This window comes from Venturia canescens, chromosome 11 (assembly GCF_019457755.1).
Source record: "Venturia canescens isolate UGA chromosome 11, ASM1945775v1, whole genome shotgun sequence".
NCBI lineage: Eukaryota > Metazoa > Arthropoda > Insecta > Hymenoptera > Ichneumonidae > Venturia > Venturia canescens.
In genome coordinates this window covers 10,148,726-10,165,913 of record NC_057431.1, presented here as the reverse complement: position 1 = coordinate 10,165,913, position 17,188 = coordinate 10,148,726, and the positions used below count along the sequence as shown (strand labels likewise).

The 17,188-nt window shown below is 38.5% G+C and overlaps 1 protein-coding gene across 3 annotated transcripts in view; it reads right to left on the bottom strand.

The window, feature by feature from the left end:
• Nucleotides 1–17,188, bottom strand: part of LOC122418025 (protein PALS1-like) — a 58,896-nt gene that overhangs the window by 38,065 nt on the left and 3,643 nt on the right. The window contains exons 1-6 of one of the 3 annotated variants that reach the window (XM_043432016.1): nucleotides 12,682–12,736; nucleotides 9,932–9,992; nucleotides 9,391–9,472; nucleotides 7,195–7,277; nucleotides 6,371–6,509; nucleotides 6,090–6,280 (exon numbers count right to left, since the gene is read on the bottom strand). In XM_043432016.1, the coding sequence (XP_043287951.1) occupies nucleotides 6,090–6,280; nucleotides 6,371–6,509; nucleotides 7,195–7,277; nucleotides 9,391–9,472; nucleotides 9,932–9,992; nucleotides 12,682–12,721 (596 nt within the window). In that variant the 5' untranslated portion in view covers nucleotides 12,722–12,736. Of the gene's footprint in view, nucleotides 1–6,089; nucleotides 6,281–6,370; nucleotides 6,510–7,194; nucleotides 7,278–9,390; nucleotides 9,473–9,931; nucleotides 9,993–12,681; nucleotides 12,737–17,188 lie in introns of those variants that run through there. The other 2 variants (XM_043432013.1, XM_043432014.1) reach the window with 2 other exon arrangements.

Here is a 17,188-nt window from a genome sequence, read left to right as displayed (position 1 = left end):
ATAACAATGATAATTGAATGAATAAAAAGAAAATTATTGATTATAAACAAATAACATATTTTGGAAGAATTATCCAATTTAAAATTCTAAACTTAATTTCAAATTAATTGAATTTATATTTTGAATTATCAAAAAAATAAATAAATTAAATTAAAATGTTTAAAAACTGCATAATTACCTAAATTTTCAATTATTTTCATTAATTATAAATCTTTTGATTATTTATAAATTGAATAATATTTTTATGGAATTTAATAAACGGAGAAAAAAGTTTTTCCAATTTTATTGAAATTTTGAACAATTTTTTATTGGATACGAAAAAGTTAGTTGAATTATTCGAGAAAAAATTAACCGTCAAATTACCTATTATTTGAAAAATAGTGCAAAAATCACAAAAGTCTTCGAAAATCGACACTCTTGAGTTCTTTGGCAATACGGAATAGTTGAAGAAACGGAATGAATAAAATTGGGAAAGGATAATGATTCTCGTGTGTCTCGTTGCGCTATTCGATACGCGTTGCTCTTTCCTTTCACGCTATGCGACGATCGAGCGTTGGATGTAAGAGTAGCTATAAAATATTTGCTCTCATACAACGGCGCGTCGAGATGCTCCATTTCCCGCGAAAGAAGATTATCCACAAAAGTGTTGTCGAGAGTATTGCAATGTTTTTTTCTCACTCTGAGACTCAATGGAAAGCGGAGGGATGACGGCGATAAAAAATAGCGAAAAAATTTTAATTACCGACGTAATTAAAAAGGAGTAAAAAAATTGTTACAGCAATTTCTAATTTTTATTAATTTTTTTCTAACGATCGTGAAGAATTTCCACCGTTTGTCATCTAAAAGCCAAAACACTTTTTAAAAAGATTTTCACCGATAAATGGCCTTAATTTACCGATCATTCAGAGGGCAAAAGTGTAAAAAAAAAAAAGTAATTCCTGACTCTCTACACTTGAATCCACACTCGTGGTGTATTGGAAGTTTATAAAAATCCAGAAAGAAGAATTGATCGAGAGTAAAAGTGTGGAGGAAAGAATGGTGCGTGAAAAGTTTTCATCGCGTCGTAACGTTTATACGATCGTGATAAATATATATATAAGCAGAGTTCTTCACATCAGGAGACTTATAAAACTCTTTATGAGATTTTTTCGTCTAGTGGCTTCGAAATTCGAGTGTACAATAGAAAATACAACGAGAGAATTCCTCGTGGTTCTATGTATCGAAAGCGGAAGTGCTCATGGGAATGAAAAAGAAATGAGAGGTTCGAAGCTACCGCCTCCTCTTTCGATTCGTATTCATGAGGCGGCGTGTGCCTTCGTACGCGAAGATTTTTCATTTCGTACATGGCGAGGTCTCATTGCTTGCTCTCTCAGTGTCATTAGTCGAGGGCAAATGAACTTCGATCAAGTATTTCCATCAAACGAGCACCGCATCGTTGATTTTACGAAAATTGAAGGTCATTCCTCACGCGCCTCCTTAACGCTTGACACCTTAAGGTTAAAACCGTCGATCCTCGATCGACCACTCGATTCTGCGTCGATAAGTTCTTGGGCGTTTTTTCATACGATCATTTCCTGCCGAGTTATTAATCATCAAAGTTTAACAAATCACAGTCCACTCCGGGGCTCCGCCCTCGAAGGCTCAACGTCGCCTCTCATTGGCTCAACTTTGCTAATGAATAACTCCGCAGGGAATCGTCCCATCGAAAAACGCCCAAGAACTTTTCTGTTCAGAATTGTATCCCAGACTCAAGTTCACGTTCGTTTTTATCGGATTATGGAATGAACGCTCGAGTTTATTGATAGCAAAGAGAAATTCAACACGTTTGCTGTTTTATGATTCATACGTCGATCGTGTGTGTTTATGCATTTGTATGAACACAACAAGAACGAAACACAGACAAGTATCATTGTTCCTTGCTTGCTTGATGGTGTAAGTTACACCCTTTTCTCGTGAGCACTCGACACGCTCCTTAATATGCTGCACATACATTCGACTGTGTATGGGTGTGTGTGTGCACCGAGGCCAGACGATCAAACTGCCATAGATGTGTCAGGGCAACACACGAGAGCTGTAACTAACCCAGGTTAACCGGTGAAACGCGAGGAGGACAACAATGCCCACGGTGCAATCAGTCGATCGATAATGGCACACAAGGCACGTTCTAAGTGCGCTGCTGGTGTTGTTTGTGGGCCTTGTACCATACGCGATATTTCAGTGTACGAAAACAATGGCGCTGCTACATAGTCGAACAAAAGTCGACTGTGCGATTTTTCAGAGTTCATGGCTCGAGGTACCTTAAAGAATGAAGATATTAATGAAAAAGTAAAAAATTCTGGATTGGCATAGTTTTTTCTCCAATTCATAGTCATCACTATTTATTCTCGTGCTCTTCAGATGCTATTTCACGTCTATATCGAAGAATGGAATTCCACGAGGTTATACTACGTGGCTAATTGTTAGTCTCAGTGTGGAAGTGTCAGTCAGTGAATCCCACCGGCGCTTTGATCACGCTACGATTGTGAAACTCCAATGGGTTTCTTCCTCCTCGAGAAACATTCTCGCGGACGCGCGGAGACCACGGTCGCGTAGTTGGCCATGGTCTTGCGCGACTCGACTGCCAATGCTCCCGGCTCGGGTTTCGAGTAAATTCTTCGGCCAGTTGTAAAGTCACCGTGTACACGTAAACGCTCATACCGGGCGTCTCAAAAGTCCTGCTTAAAGTTCGGAGATGCTGGAGAGAGAAAAATATTTTCAGGGCAGCGCGTGGTCATAGATCGATTGATATCGCGTCAATGGTGCGCTGAAGAGGAAAATACTTCAGAACTTTTCTCTCTGAAATTGGACGTTAAAACCATTTCCGCAATAATTGGATTCCACTTCTGGGACACCCGGTATATGGGCGTGCATTTTTCTCCGTAAAGGAGGCCATTTTAGCCGGGATTCCCCATAAATATTCATCCGATTTTAATGTTGATTTTTTACGGAATTTCTCAAGATGGACCTGATACAGGGGAATTTTTTGAAATTTTTATCTCCAATGGTTTCGGAAAAAAAAAATCCTGAAGATTAATCGAAATTTTGGAGCTCATCCGAGCTAAGCTTTCCAGACATCGAACAGCCCATGCATCGGACTGGTTCACGTGTTCGCCAGAGCTCGATCTGCAAAGTTGGCTGTACCCTAGGGAGAGGGGTGTCGATTACGAGGGCGTCGATCGCAGATCGTGTATCCCAGAGCTCGAATGACGCATCGATTCAATACCAAATGCGTACACAATGTGTTACGATCCCGATATAGCGACGAATTCAAGCCGGGGATAGAATATACCTGGGATGCTTGACTTTGAGAAAAAAAGTCAAGTTCGATGAATTTTTTAAGGGTAAGGACGAAATAACTGAAGAAGGACTTTTTTTCATCCTTTATGAGAGGCAAATATCGTCAGACGTTAGGTATTTTAAGTTCCATTCGAAAAGGTCGACAGGATCTCCAAGGACATATATACGATCGAATAATTTATAAAAACTCCAGTGGCTTTGATATTTTTATGAAGGATATGCTGGTCTAAAAGAGAGAAATCAATAGGAGCGGTACCGCCGAAGCCTTTGTGCTTGCTTCGCTCATCAAGGAGAACGCAGAGCTCTGGAAAAGAAAAACGCCACAGAAAGCTGCATCGTGGGGGATTTCTTTCCTTTTTCATGCTTTATTTTTTTCATTTTTTATTTGTTTATTTATTTTTTTTATAAACTTCCGACCCATTTGAGCGTTTCCTCGGGAGAGTCAATGATGATGAGGACGTATTCATACACGTTCTCACCTGAACGCTTTCCTTTGGCCCAGTCAGCTATAACCGAGTTTCAGGGGTGTCCCGAAAGTCTTTCTCGAATGACGAAGGAATGGCTAGACCGAGAAATTCTGGGATGAAAAGTCCTTTGCCGTTTTTACCCCAAATGTATCATTCATGGGATATTATCTCATGAATAAAAAATAATTCTACCCTCGTACGATGATAGAGGACGAAATTCTGAGAAGAAAAGTTCCTCGCAGCTTCGCTCTCCGTAGCTTCGTTCACGAAATATCAAAGAATACGCGGGACAACCAATCAGAAGTTACGAGAAGAAGAAGGAGGCGTGGCTTCCATGAATCCGTCAATATTTCACGAACGGTGCGTCGGAGAAGAAAATGGCTAAGGACTCTTCGTTCCGGAATTTCGCGATCTGTTAGAAGCGACGATTTTCAGAAGCAACTTTTCGGACACCCGGTATATTCCCACGAACATTAAATCCGCAAAGCAACGAGAAACTCTGCTTTCTCGCGCTACCCCACGCAAATTTCGTTATTCTTTCGTCAAGCAGAAGGATTGATACGCTCGGAGGCAGTTTCCCTTTCAACGGATCCTCACCTATAGCTTCGAATAGAGGGAAAATGTAATCTCGAATCGCAATTGTGGTACGCGAGGGCGTTTTCCTCGTGTTTCTCATATTCCATGATTATGCTATTTCTGTCGCGGTTTTCTTCCGGCTTTCTTAGCGAATTCCTTTGTGATCCATCCAGCTCTTATTTTCATATTTTGCCAATTAAGGGGGATCCTGCTTTAAAAAGTCGAAAAATCGATTGTTTTCATGAATGTTTTTGGATAGATGGAAATAACTCACCGTAGGGAACTTTTCGGTATAATTTCAAGGATATTTCAAGAGTAGATGAAATACTTCAAGAGCTTTCTCAGCTGTGTACAATGTGGAGATCGTAATTATCGTTTGAAGTGAAAATTCCAATTTTTTTTCCATTTTCATATATTTTCCTTCCATATCAACCTACAAAAATCCGAAAAAATTGCGAATTCTATATTTTTAGCGAGTTTAAAAAAAAACCCTTCTGAAGAAGAAGAATATCACTTCAACGTGCTGTAAATATAAAATTTCGCAATTTTTTCAAGTTTTTATAGGTTCATGTGGAAGGAAAATATATGAAAATGGAAAAAAATTTGGAATTTTCACTGCAGACGATAATTACGATCTCCACATTGTACATAGCTGAGAAACTTCGACGATCAGACTTTGCGCACAAACCATGCACAAATTAGTATTTCTTACATTAAAAAAATGTTTTTGTAATTTTTAAATATCCTTAAAACTATACTAAAAAGTTCGTTGTGGTGAGTTATTTCCGTCTATCCAAAAAAATTTCCCGAAAACAATCAATTTTTCTTTACTTTCTAAAGCAGGGCCCCCTTAAAAGTCTTATTTTAAATTGGACTTGCGATTAAATTCAGTAGGCGGTTTCGTCAGATGTGCGATTGATCGTTACGAATCCCTGCGATCCAAATTCCCCAAAGTTCGTGACCTAAAGTACAAAAGTAATTGTGTCCTGGCGCCCTCGCACGATTGCTAATATTTCTAATGCAAATGGCCAACGAGCCGCACCCAAAACCTTCTAATCTCAGAATAATATTATGTCGATTGTGTTCAACCGGAATGAAGGTTAGGCCTCTCGTTATGTCGGGATTAGAGCTTGGATAACTTCACGTGTGGCAACGTGCCAAGCCTTTGGGCAAAGCCCACGAAACTTCCAGCTCTCTTGACGAGAAAAAAACCGACAGAGAACAAAAAACTATTCTCTGCTTTTGTGGCGAATAAAGAAACGCTGCGGTGATGAAAAACTCGTGGAATGCCTCGGAGATTTTTCGGGTTTGTGGTCATTATTGGCCACCCTGGAATTCGTGTTCTTTTGACCTATTGATCAAAGAGGTTTCTCAAGAATGTTCGTTAAAATTGAAAAGTTCAAAAACCATTAACCGGAATCAAGGATTCTGGAGTACGCGTTTGGGCAGCAGGTTTTTAGCGACCTGTGACGCCACCTTGCGGACTTACGAGTCACAGGTAAGTCCCCGAACGATCGGCCATCGTTAAGGAAGAAAACTGCCACGAAATCATCGTAAGATAATTTGCTATCCAGATTCGTTGATTGAAAAATTTCAAAATTTTCCATAGCACTGTCAAAAGCGTTAAAAAAAAACTTAAGAAAATCGGTTTTCTCGGGTCATTAGAAGAGCGGGGATTTGAATTTTGAATTTTAGTACACTAAAACTCACTTGTAAATGGATTCCGGATAATCCGAATCCCCAGGTGGAATCAGGAGATTGACATCGTTCGTTGCCGAAGAAGTTGATCCTCTCGGTGACCGTGGAGCGCCCTCTGGCTCGCCGATCAGCACTTCGGTACGTCCATTTTGGAACGGACTGCTGGCTCGACGTTCGCCGATTCTTCCACCCGGTACAGGTTGCTAAGAAAAATTTTTAAATTATTTTCACATCCGTTATGCCATCACAATGCTTCGAGCACGCTTTTTCTATCAATAACTTTGGTTTCTTACGAGTAAATTCGTTTCTTCGGGACAACTTCGCTGCTTCTCCAAATCCTTACGATCCTTGGAATCTTCGTCCTCTTTACCAACACCTTTCAGCACTGTTCCGTTGCTCAATTTTGGTGGAACGTTCCGATTCGTCGGATCTCTGCTTAATAATGCAAAAAAATATTTTTGTTTTAATCGAAAATTTATATCGTGGTAGTGAAAAGCTCCCGAAACCATTTCCGCAGAAGAATTTCATCCGAAAAAACAGTAAAACAAATTTTATGGGCAAAGTATCGAATATTAACACAATATTTCGGTAATGATTGGGCAGACTCCCTTAAAATGGTCGAAAATAGTTAGAAAACATAATTCCACGAAGAAAAGTCCCAAGTCATTTTTCCCTCGGACGTACCGTTCGTCAGATATGAGCGTATTTCATATACAGCCAATCAGAAGCGCAGATACAGAGAAGTGGGCGTAGCCAAAAGTGTTTGAACGAACTATTTAATATCTCCCGAACGGTGAGTCGTAGAGGAAATCGGCCAAGGACTTTTCTCTTCAGAATTCTGTGATCTATCGATCTACAAAGTTTCAAAATCTCATTTCCAAAATTTCGATGGAAAATGAGCTTTTTCCGTCGAAAAAAGGCGAGTCAGCTGATCAAATCAGAGAAAAATCGTCTCAATCCTCAAAGGTCGTTTCCCAAGGGTCTCAAGGTCGCGATATAAGCAAAATCGGTAACTCTCCGTTACGAAATTCACGTATGCAGTCGATGCTAATATTTCGATGGTTTATTCAAGCATGCAACAATGTCGAGGCTACGCAGTTTGTGTTCGCAAACTCACGCTAAAGTGACCGTTATGTGACTGTTGGTTACGTCCTTCTTGGGCGTTTCGCGGGCACTCGTTGATGCTGAACCATCGGTAATCTGCGAAATTAAATTGAGCTATAAGAATGACAAGTGAATATAAATTCCTCGCTTGTTCGAGTATCGAGGTTAATAAATAATGCTGAAAAAAAAAACATTCTGAGCCATTCCAGCCAATTAGCGTTCAAGAGTGAAGGGTTCTCGTCAGCCGAAGTTCGTAATCACAGAGACTGTGCGGCTTTCGTCTCGGTACAATGATTTCCGGTTGCGAACGACCGGAACGAACGCCATTATTTTTAATCTCCAGATATTTTTCATATTCACCAGGTTCCTTCGATTTATTTCCTCAGCCAGCTTCTACCGATTCATCTTCATGAATCCTTCAAACTATTTCGATATTGCATTTATACAAAAAGTTTTACTACGAAAGATCAAACCAACTTCGAATCAAAACTCCCCTGATAAGCCCAAATACAGGAACATAAAATGGCGAAAAATCTTATTGCCATAAAAATACAAACCAAAGAAATTGAACTCAAAATTCAAACGACTTGAAACACTCAATAATGCCAATGATCATTTTTTCTCCGAAACGAATCACTCCAACGCACACCCAACAATTTTATTTCAATCCTGACCCTTGGAAAATCGAACGATTCGTTCAAATCCATCACGAATTTAACGAAGTTCAATCAACGCTTCATTATTTTTCCTTGAATAATAAGTCGAAATTGAAAAACACGAATTCAAAGTAAAAATAAACAAATTTATTCAAATTTTCAAAAATATAACAAATCACGATTGTCAAGATCAACGAATTTGGATGCTCTTTCAAAATCCAATGTTTCACCTTCTCGAGGCAGAGACTTTGAAATGTGCCACGTGGATCTCAACTTAAATGGAAAAAAATCAACGTAAATTGGACTTGGAAAAAGGTGAATAAAAAAAAAAAAACGAAGGGGATGAAAAAAAATGAAATTCGATGAATCTGAGTGACAGCATGAGATACAAAGTTTGAAATATCCAGACGTTTTACCACGTGGATATTACTGAGACATAACGTAACTGAGGATAAACGATAATCAAGTAAAATATGAAGAAACGAGGGGATAAATAGCAATCTCTCTTTCTGTCCATATCGTAAAAGGATTGGCATGTATATAAAATCTCGTCTGCCCCCCACCATTTGGAATAGAAAACGTGTGCATCGAGCCAAGGTCGAATGCACATAATCGGGAATGGTGGTGGTGCTCGCGAGAAAATTTTCCTGACCGAGAGACCAGAACCGTTGCTCGGTGCAATTTGTATGCACAAAGATTGCATTCCTCATTCCACGAGCGTAAACCACTTTTACATGAGTTTTATAAGTGGCTGGGATAATGAAAAGAATCTTCACAAATTTCACCTTAAATTTCACTAATTTTGTCATTTTCTTTCAAATTATCGTTTTGTTTTTACCATTTTCGTTGTTCAGTTTCAACTCGCCTTTGTTTCAGCCTTTCATCACTGCATTTCGAAATTGAAAATCGTATCGCGACACAGTTTCACTATTTTTCCTTATTCACTAGTTTCAATATTTTTTCATCTCCATTACTCAACAACGATCAACTAGCTTTCAATGGAGTCAGAGTTGAATGGTTGCAGGGAAATTCGTACCGGAAAATTCATTCCCGGAAAATTCACTTGCCAATTTTCACATTTTTCACTCGTCAGGCAGTACAGTCAGCAATATTATGTTAAGAAATTGTTTTTTTATGTTTTTGAAAAGTTTTGAAATGTGCGAGAAGCAAATGAAATATCGTTCATTGACTTTTCTAAATCTTAGGCCATGATTTTCAATTTTGACATGAATTTTCCACGAGCACCATTTTTTATGATTTTTTATGATTTTTATGATTTTCTGGATGAAGGTACAGAATATTCCCGAGGGATTTTCCGGTTATGAATTTTTCAGGGGGGTTTTCTGGTAACAAATTTTCCAGGGAGAGTTTTCAGTAGCGAATTTTCCGGGGGGATTTTCCGGTGGCTGATTTACCAGGGACATTTTCGGTAAGCATTTTTCCAGAGGCAATTTTTGGAAGGGAGAACTTTTCTGGTAACGAATTTTCCTAAATTCGGATCGGAAAATTGTTTCCTTGATCGTCAAAATATTTTTTTGCGAGTTTCTGCTCACCTGCTGATGTAGAATCGCCTGAATATCTCTCGGTTGGATTTTCCGGAGGGCAGGCAATTTTTGTAGTCGTTCCCTGGCTCCCCTAAATCAAGAAATGAATAAATAAATAGCACGAGAAAAAACACGATTTCTGAGACGAAGCATTGCATAATTTACATTTTGACTATCCCTTTAATGGACTGTGAACAACTTCATAATTTTTTTTACAATTTTATAAAAAGCATCGAAAAATTAAACCAGCCCAGTATCTCGAGACGAAACGAAAAATTGATGAGTTAAAAAAATGGAGCTCGAAACTTGTCTCAAGTATCGGAAAACAATTTGATTGAAAGTCTTTTAATAGAAGCCCTTCAATGAACGTTTCAAGAGCCAATAAATCGATGCGAGTACATTAAAGGGAAAAATCATCTTCGACTATTTAAAGAAGAAAATCAGGGAAGCTCTCAAACATTTCCAATGATTTCTATTCTTCATTAACTACCATCGTCATTTATCTCTCTCTCTCTCTCTCCATGAAGTTTTTATTTATATTTTATTTTACCTCTCGAGTGCTATGACCCAGGCGTCTCTTATCCGATCGGCGTTCGGTCCATCCAGTTCTTCTGTCGAGAGAACAGAAATTCATTAAGATAAAAAACGACAAAAAATATTTTTAACATCAAAAACATTTTGAAAATGCGTTATTTTCAATGGAAACTTTCCAAATTTCGAACTTTGAATATCGAATTCGAGAAACCAGGAATTTTCGACCGCATTTCGTGCTGCGAAGATTGAACTTTTTTTTTTCTTTCATTAACTTTGGAAAAACAAAAAATAATTCAATTGTTATTCCAAAAAAATGTGTTTGTTCCAAGACATTGGAAAATAATAAATTCAACGAGAAAAAAATGATCGAATCTCAGATAACACGAAGCGGACTGAAATGAAGAAATAAAAGGTTTAAAAAAAAACTTGTAACACGTTCCAAAGACGTCCTTGAATCTTCTCTACTCGAATAAATTTATTACCGTGCGGGTCAGAGTGTACCCCTTTTGCAATATTCTGCATGTCACTCACTATTTATTAGAAAAAAGAAAAAAATCAGCATGTCATTACGACGTAACGAGTCCGCACAATTTTAATGAGGTAAAAAGTGATTTTTTTCAATTGTGCCGAAAATGGGATTCGATTTGCTCTATTTTCGTTTTTAACAAATGAATCACCAACTTTTTTTAGTCACATAGCAAAAAAATATTGCAACTCCACGTGGTGGGAAGATTGAAAAAATGATTTCAAATATTTTACAAAAAAAAAACGAATTTTTTTGTACTTGGAGTTTTTTTAAAGATTCCAACCATTTGTGGAATAAGAAAATAATTTTCTTGCACGTGCAGACTCTTTTGTTTATTTGTTCCTATAAAATTTTCTTCGTAGAAATAGTTGTTCAAAAAAAAATTTTTTTTTTTTTTTTTCAAAATTTCCAAGGGAAAAGTGGAAAAAGATGAAAAATTCTACGACAAGTGTCCATCAACTGGAATTCACGATGCTTCCAAAAAATGGTGCTATCGGAAGAGAGAAAAAAAAGGCTTCGACAATGTACCATCGGCGGAGGGCTCCTCGTCATCGATAAATTTAATGCCAGACAAATCAAAGTGTCGGGCAACGTCGTTTTCGAGTATTTCATGATTTCCCGTAAATAAGGAGCCGCCCGTGTCTCGTCCTCGGAGGGAGCAGTCGATCGTCAAATCGTCCCGAGCCGAGCGAGTACTTTCGGGCGTACCAGAGCGATTTTTCGAGCAGCTGCATCTCGTTATTTTCCGAAAGAAATCCGTCAACTCACGGCTCCCGGTCGACAACGGCCGGGGCAATTTTTTTACGCGACTTTCCCGCGTCATTGATCGTCGATAATTATTACTCTGATTCGACAACAAATTATTTCATCGTTTCGCTGACCAGAAGCGTTTCAATAAATTTTATATGATTAATCACGAGCGAACGAAAATTTGGATTTGCACATTTATTCGTGGGACGATTGTCATTTTCAACTAACAAAAATTAACAATTGATTTCCAAAACTTTCAATGGAAATTCATTGAGCGACAAAATCCTTATTTTTCAGCAACTTTCCCCCCTCACTGCGCACCAACGACGAATTTATTCGATTTGTTGAATTTTTATCTTTCCAAATCACTCGATGTATGTTTTCGTAGTGAATTTTTAACGAATTTTTTCTAACAAAGGCTCGTTTTGAACAAAAAATGTATCACAAATTCAACTCTCGTTGCCACACATTAATTTTTGAAAAAAAAAATAATTTTTTCACCACGTTTTTTTTCAGGAATAACAGACTAGAAATTATTGTTAACAAATCAGCACGTTTTTTAATTGCCGAGAACAGTGCACACACACACGTGTTACGAGAGATATCGAGCAACTAGAAAACTTTCGAGCCAGAAACCGAATGGACCGCAATAACCCACCATCGAGTGGAGGAACACACATAGAGAAAGAGAGAAAATAATGAGCTACAGATTCTTTCAAAATTACTCAACCTTCAATGATCGTAAAATCGCTTGAAAACTCCACCTAATGATCACTGAGCAAATCTGCCTAGCAAATTCCTCGTACAACGCAGTTTTATTCAAAACCCCATAATCGAACGTTTGAATATATCGATAAATCGAAATTTTCGCGCGCAAATTGTAAACTCGTTTCTGACAATGATTCATTAAGATTTTCCTACCTTGGAGGTTTCAAACAGTTTTTATTATGCATTTATAACGTCAGTTTCTTTCAATTTACAAATTCATTTCGATATTAACAAAATTATTTCAAATAATGTGAATAATTTTGTAATAATTAAGAGTAAAGAATTTTTTAATTTTATGCTCCTTTTCATGAGGCCATTTGCTTTCTTTTCAGTTTACTTTATTAAAAAATAAATTCAAAGAATAATATTAAAAAATAAATAGATTTGAAAAAAAAAAATTTTCGTTCTTTCGTTGACTTTTAGTTTTTTCATGGGCTTTTCTGGGGTGAGGTTTCATCTCTCCTGGATAAGCCAGTACATTTTACATATAGATATAAACATATGTACGGTAGCAGGCGCAAATAGGGGTTTATATTTGGAACTGGCGATCGAGCCTCGTGTCAGGCAACTCTCGAAAATCTCTTGCGGAGAAGCAAAACCAACAGAGCTAGTGGGGAGGATGAAAAAAAAATAACGAAAGCTCTTGGTGAATGGGAGAAGGGGAGAGAGAGAGAGAGAGAGAAAAAAGAGAGACGGAAGAGTCAACGCACTTAAAAACCTACCCCCAGCATTCACGAATCGTTCGCAATCCGACAGAGTCATTAGAGCATTTATTTTTGGAAAAAAATGTAGATGGCTGCTGAATTTTGATAAGAGAGAAAAAAAAATTCTTGATACCAAACAAACGTGAACGAAAAAAATTAAAGGACTTTTAGTTTGGCCTTTGGATAAATTTTGTATTGAGTCGAAAAAATTAGCGAGAAAATTAATTAATTGAACTAATTACTTGGTCTTGATTTTAATTAATTTTTTTCTCCCCCAAACCCTTAAACGAGTAGGCAATTAAAAATAAAAATTTGTCAAGCTCTTTGGATCTTTCGAAAAGTACGAAATTCTCTATTCCAATTGCCACAAATGGTATTTAATTCAATTAAATCCACGATGTCTGACATTCGAGAAATTTTGTTAATTGACGTTACTTAATTTTAAAAAGTTTGCGGTTTGGAAACGAACCAATGGGAAAACTTTGTCTCGTGTTTCACGCTTCGTTACGGATCTGTTTGACCACCTTTTCTATGTGTTTGTGTGTTTGTGTGTCGGGCCTTGCTCGTTTGCCGGCATTTTCCGGATATCGCGAAGAGAATGCATGTTGCTCCACTTGATAATATCTCGTGACGTTTTCAATCTATTTTCTCGAACGTTCTTCAGTCTTAATATTTAATTAACACCAGCTTTTCCATCAACCACACAAAGCTCTCAAACGACGAATTCAATTAGTTCCAAAGATGCCAATAATTTTTCATAAATACACGAACTTAAAAATTTATCAGTGATACCATTAAGGATTGTAAAAAAAATTAAATTAAATTTTAAAAAATTCGATTAAGTTTGCAAATTGATTTCGTAATTTTTTTATGCGATGAGAAAAACAGAAAACAAATTTGGGTGGGAGGACACAGCGAAATTTCGTTGTGAGGAGGCTCGATGGCCGGTGAGGATGTGAGTCGGAGAGAATCTGAGCGCTTACATCGCGAGGCCAAACCAGTTTCCTAACTGTACACCAGTGAAAGAAAATAAAAAAATATATATATAAAGAAAAGTAGAAGGGAGACAATACGATCGCTCCTCTCGGCACCGAACGTTTGGCGTTACAATCTTTACTACGTTTATCGCATGTACAGGGTGACCCCATAGTCGCGTATCAGTTGGGCTCGAAAGTTGGCTGAATCCTGAAGAGAAAAGTCCTCGGGCATTATGATCTAAAAAGCGCTGCTGATTCGATAATTTTGATTGATTTTTTTCAAAAAAAGTCACATAATTTGAAGAGTTTTGTAAAAATGGCATTGTCAATACGTCGAGTATAAAGATGATGAAATTCCGAAGAGAAAAGTCCTTGGCCACTTTGCTCTCTGATGTATCGTTCATACGCTATTCGCAACCGAAGAACCGGCCAATCACAATTGCTGATTGGGAAAAATGGGCGTGGCATCACGAATTAATGAATATCTCGCAAACGGTGTATCGTAGAGGAAAACGGCCAAGGACTTTTCTCTCCGAAATTTAATGATCTTCCCATGGGAATCATTGAAAATAGTTTTTTATTTTAATTTTTCGAGTTTTTGGTGTTTTCTCGAAAAAAAATAGTCTTACCACGAGCTAATACAAAAAGATCGAAGTTACGCGACCACTGTGAAGACACTGCGTGTATCCACGAGACACTCACGTGTATACGACACACTGTCTCGGAATCGCGGTCGCCGGAGCCACAACTATACGTTTCGTGGCAATCATGAGGAAGAAAACGAGCCAAGGTGCGATACGCGAAACGATAACAACACTTTTCTCGACTCAGGCAAAAAAATCCTCACCCGACCCATATTCCGAGACAAAAAAGTGACGTTTTGTTGCTTTTGCTTTTGTTATGATTTAAAGTGGAGAAACGATACTGAAAAATCACAAAATCAAAATTCTCCGGCGTCGGAAGTTCCGTCGATTTGAATAAACTTTTGGCGGTAAATACTTTTGCAGGAGTTAGTTATATGCATAGGAAAAAAGGAAAAGGCATGAGCCATACAAAATCGCATTTGTGTTGTCAGCTCTCAGAGCCTCGGGGCGGGGGGAGGGGGCTAGTTCGTGGTGCATTCCTCGATCGCTTTCATGACTCTTGTGCAAGTTGAGCTCTCTCCTGCATCGTCTAATGTCATGTAAAAATATAAATGGCACAACTTCACTAAATATTTTTTTATCCCTTCGAAAAAAAAACATGGCAACTGAGCGCGACTAAAAAAGTGTGAAAAAACTTGATTTTTTTGCTCCTTTTGAAATCAAGTGAAAATCGTGAATTGACTAAATCGAGGGATGGAAAACAGAAGTTTTAAAAATGTTTTTTTTTATGACAATAAATGAGAGAAAAATTTTTTTTTCCCTTCCAATGACCAATTTCGTGTCCTTTAGAAACACGAAAATGCGTTTTTCAATCCTTTTTTCTGTCCTGAATGCACAATCTTCGAAACCCTGGAGACTCATGGCTCTTTTTCATTTTACGAAAACTGGTCCACCCTCATCTACATAATTATGTATATTTCGTTTAAACACAGTATTATGCTCGTGCACGTATAACACGATCGAGGAAGAGGAGGAAGGTGAGGTCACACACTCGATCATTCGAGGAAACAATTACGTGAAAGGAAATCCCATGCACATTTACGCTCACGAAGTGTTTTTTCTTCTTTTTTCATTTTTGCTCTCGAACGTTCACCTTTTTTAATTTATTTCTAGATCATTAAAAATTTCGTGTTTTCCATCGATTTAATTTTTCTATCCCAAAATTGTTGCTGTCCACGAGCACTTTTGCTTTTTTCGATCAACTTCCCACTTATGATTGTAAACAAATATTGTTATTCATTTGATTCAATTTCAGTGAAAAAAATCAGTGTTGAGTCGAAAATTTTGGGGAATTATTCAAGAGTTTTGGTAATTCAAAGGTTTACATCACTTTTGATTGTTCTTTGATTGTTGGTGATTGGTAGCTAATTATTTTAATGAGTTTCTTATCAATAATTACTGAAAATTTAATTTTGTCGTAACGATTCCGAAAAATGCGTATTATTCAATGGTTAAAACGTTTCGAAATGTCGTCATGGGTCGATCACCCTTGAAAACCCTCCCACTAATTATAATTCCGTAAAAATTCTCTGCTCAACTCAATTTCCATCAACAATTGTAAATAATTGATAGCGAGATTGAACCTTTCAATCTCACGTCGATATTCTGGCTCAAAAACAATCGTTCCGATGAATCGGTATCGGAAAAATTTAAAAAAAAATCAAAATCCCGTGTGTCTGCACCGAAATTCAAAATGGCGTCGTGGGGAATTGAAAAAAAATGCACAAAATCGGTGGGAGTTGAAGGAAACCGAAAATCATTGTAGAGAAAATTCTAAAAAATGCGACGATCAATGCACAAACCTGAAAGGCAAGAACGTTGGCGAAAATTTGGGAAAATGAGTCGAAAGTCGTTGAAATCCTTGTGACTTTAGTCAGGAAAGAAAAACTAGCACTTTGGCCCTGTTCGAGGGAGGAATATTCGCGGACTCCGTGAATTTTCGTCGCTCATCGATGGATCATTATTTCGAATAAATTTAGCGAGACGTTTCAGTCCGCTGCCATTTTCCGGAGTGCTCTGAGGCACCGAAGCACCCACACGAGAGTGCACACGCGTGCACGAAGGCACACGAAAACTGCACTGAAGAGGCCTTAAAGCACACACAAACGAGAATTCCAAAAAGCCTTAAAAAACCCACCGGAAATGAAAACAAAAACAGTTGCAGAAACGTTCGAAGCCAAAAGCTGCCGAAGGAGCTCGAGAGACTTGAGGAAACTGGAAAAAAATCGTTCCTCGCAGGCGAACAACACCGAGGAAAATATCCCACAGCTGGAACGAAGCAATTTGCCACGATCGCGTTGGGCCACCACTCCACAGGAATCTGCAGATCGAGCCGCCACAAAACTTGCCCGACGATTGTCAGCCGATTTGTTATTACAGACAAAAAACCCCCTTAAAACTCTCGTCACATTGTTTACAACGCCGAAAGCCCGAAGCTAAATCGTCGCGCAACTCGCACTCGTCGTAACGTCGCGATATGAACCTTCCGATGGCACTTGGACTCGGTTGGTTTTGCCATCGCACGAGAACAGGCAACACGAACGCGCTCGGTGCTCTCTCTCTCCTGACTTTTCGTTGGCTTTCACTCCCACCTGGCTCACAATCCTCCGCGTAAGCCATCCACGCGATCTTCGCCTGGACAGCGAGGACCCCCCCCCCCCCCCCCCCGCCCCGCCTCTCCCCCTTCTCAAGCCGCCACCTGGAGTCTGCCTCTCTCGTAGTACCTTAAATTCTCTCAGACATTTTTTCCTCACTCTGTCTTCGACTATTTGCCTAGCACGATTCCCCTCGATTATCTCAACTCGCTTTTCGCATCCTCGCATTTTTCATTAATCACTCAATCAACCTACTCTTCGTAACGATCATTATTCTCATCGTTTTTCAACCGTTTCCAACCAACTTTTT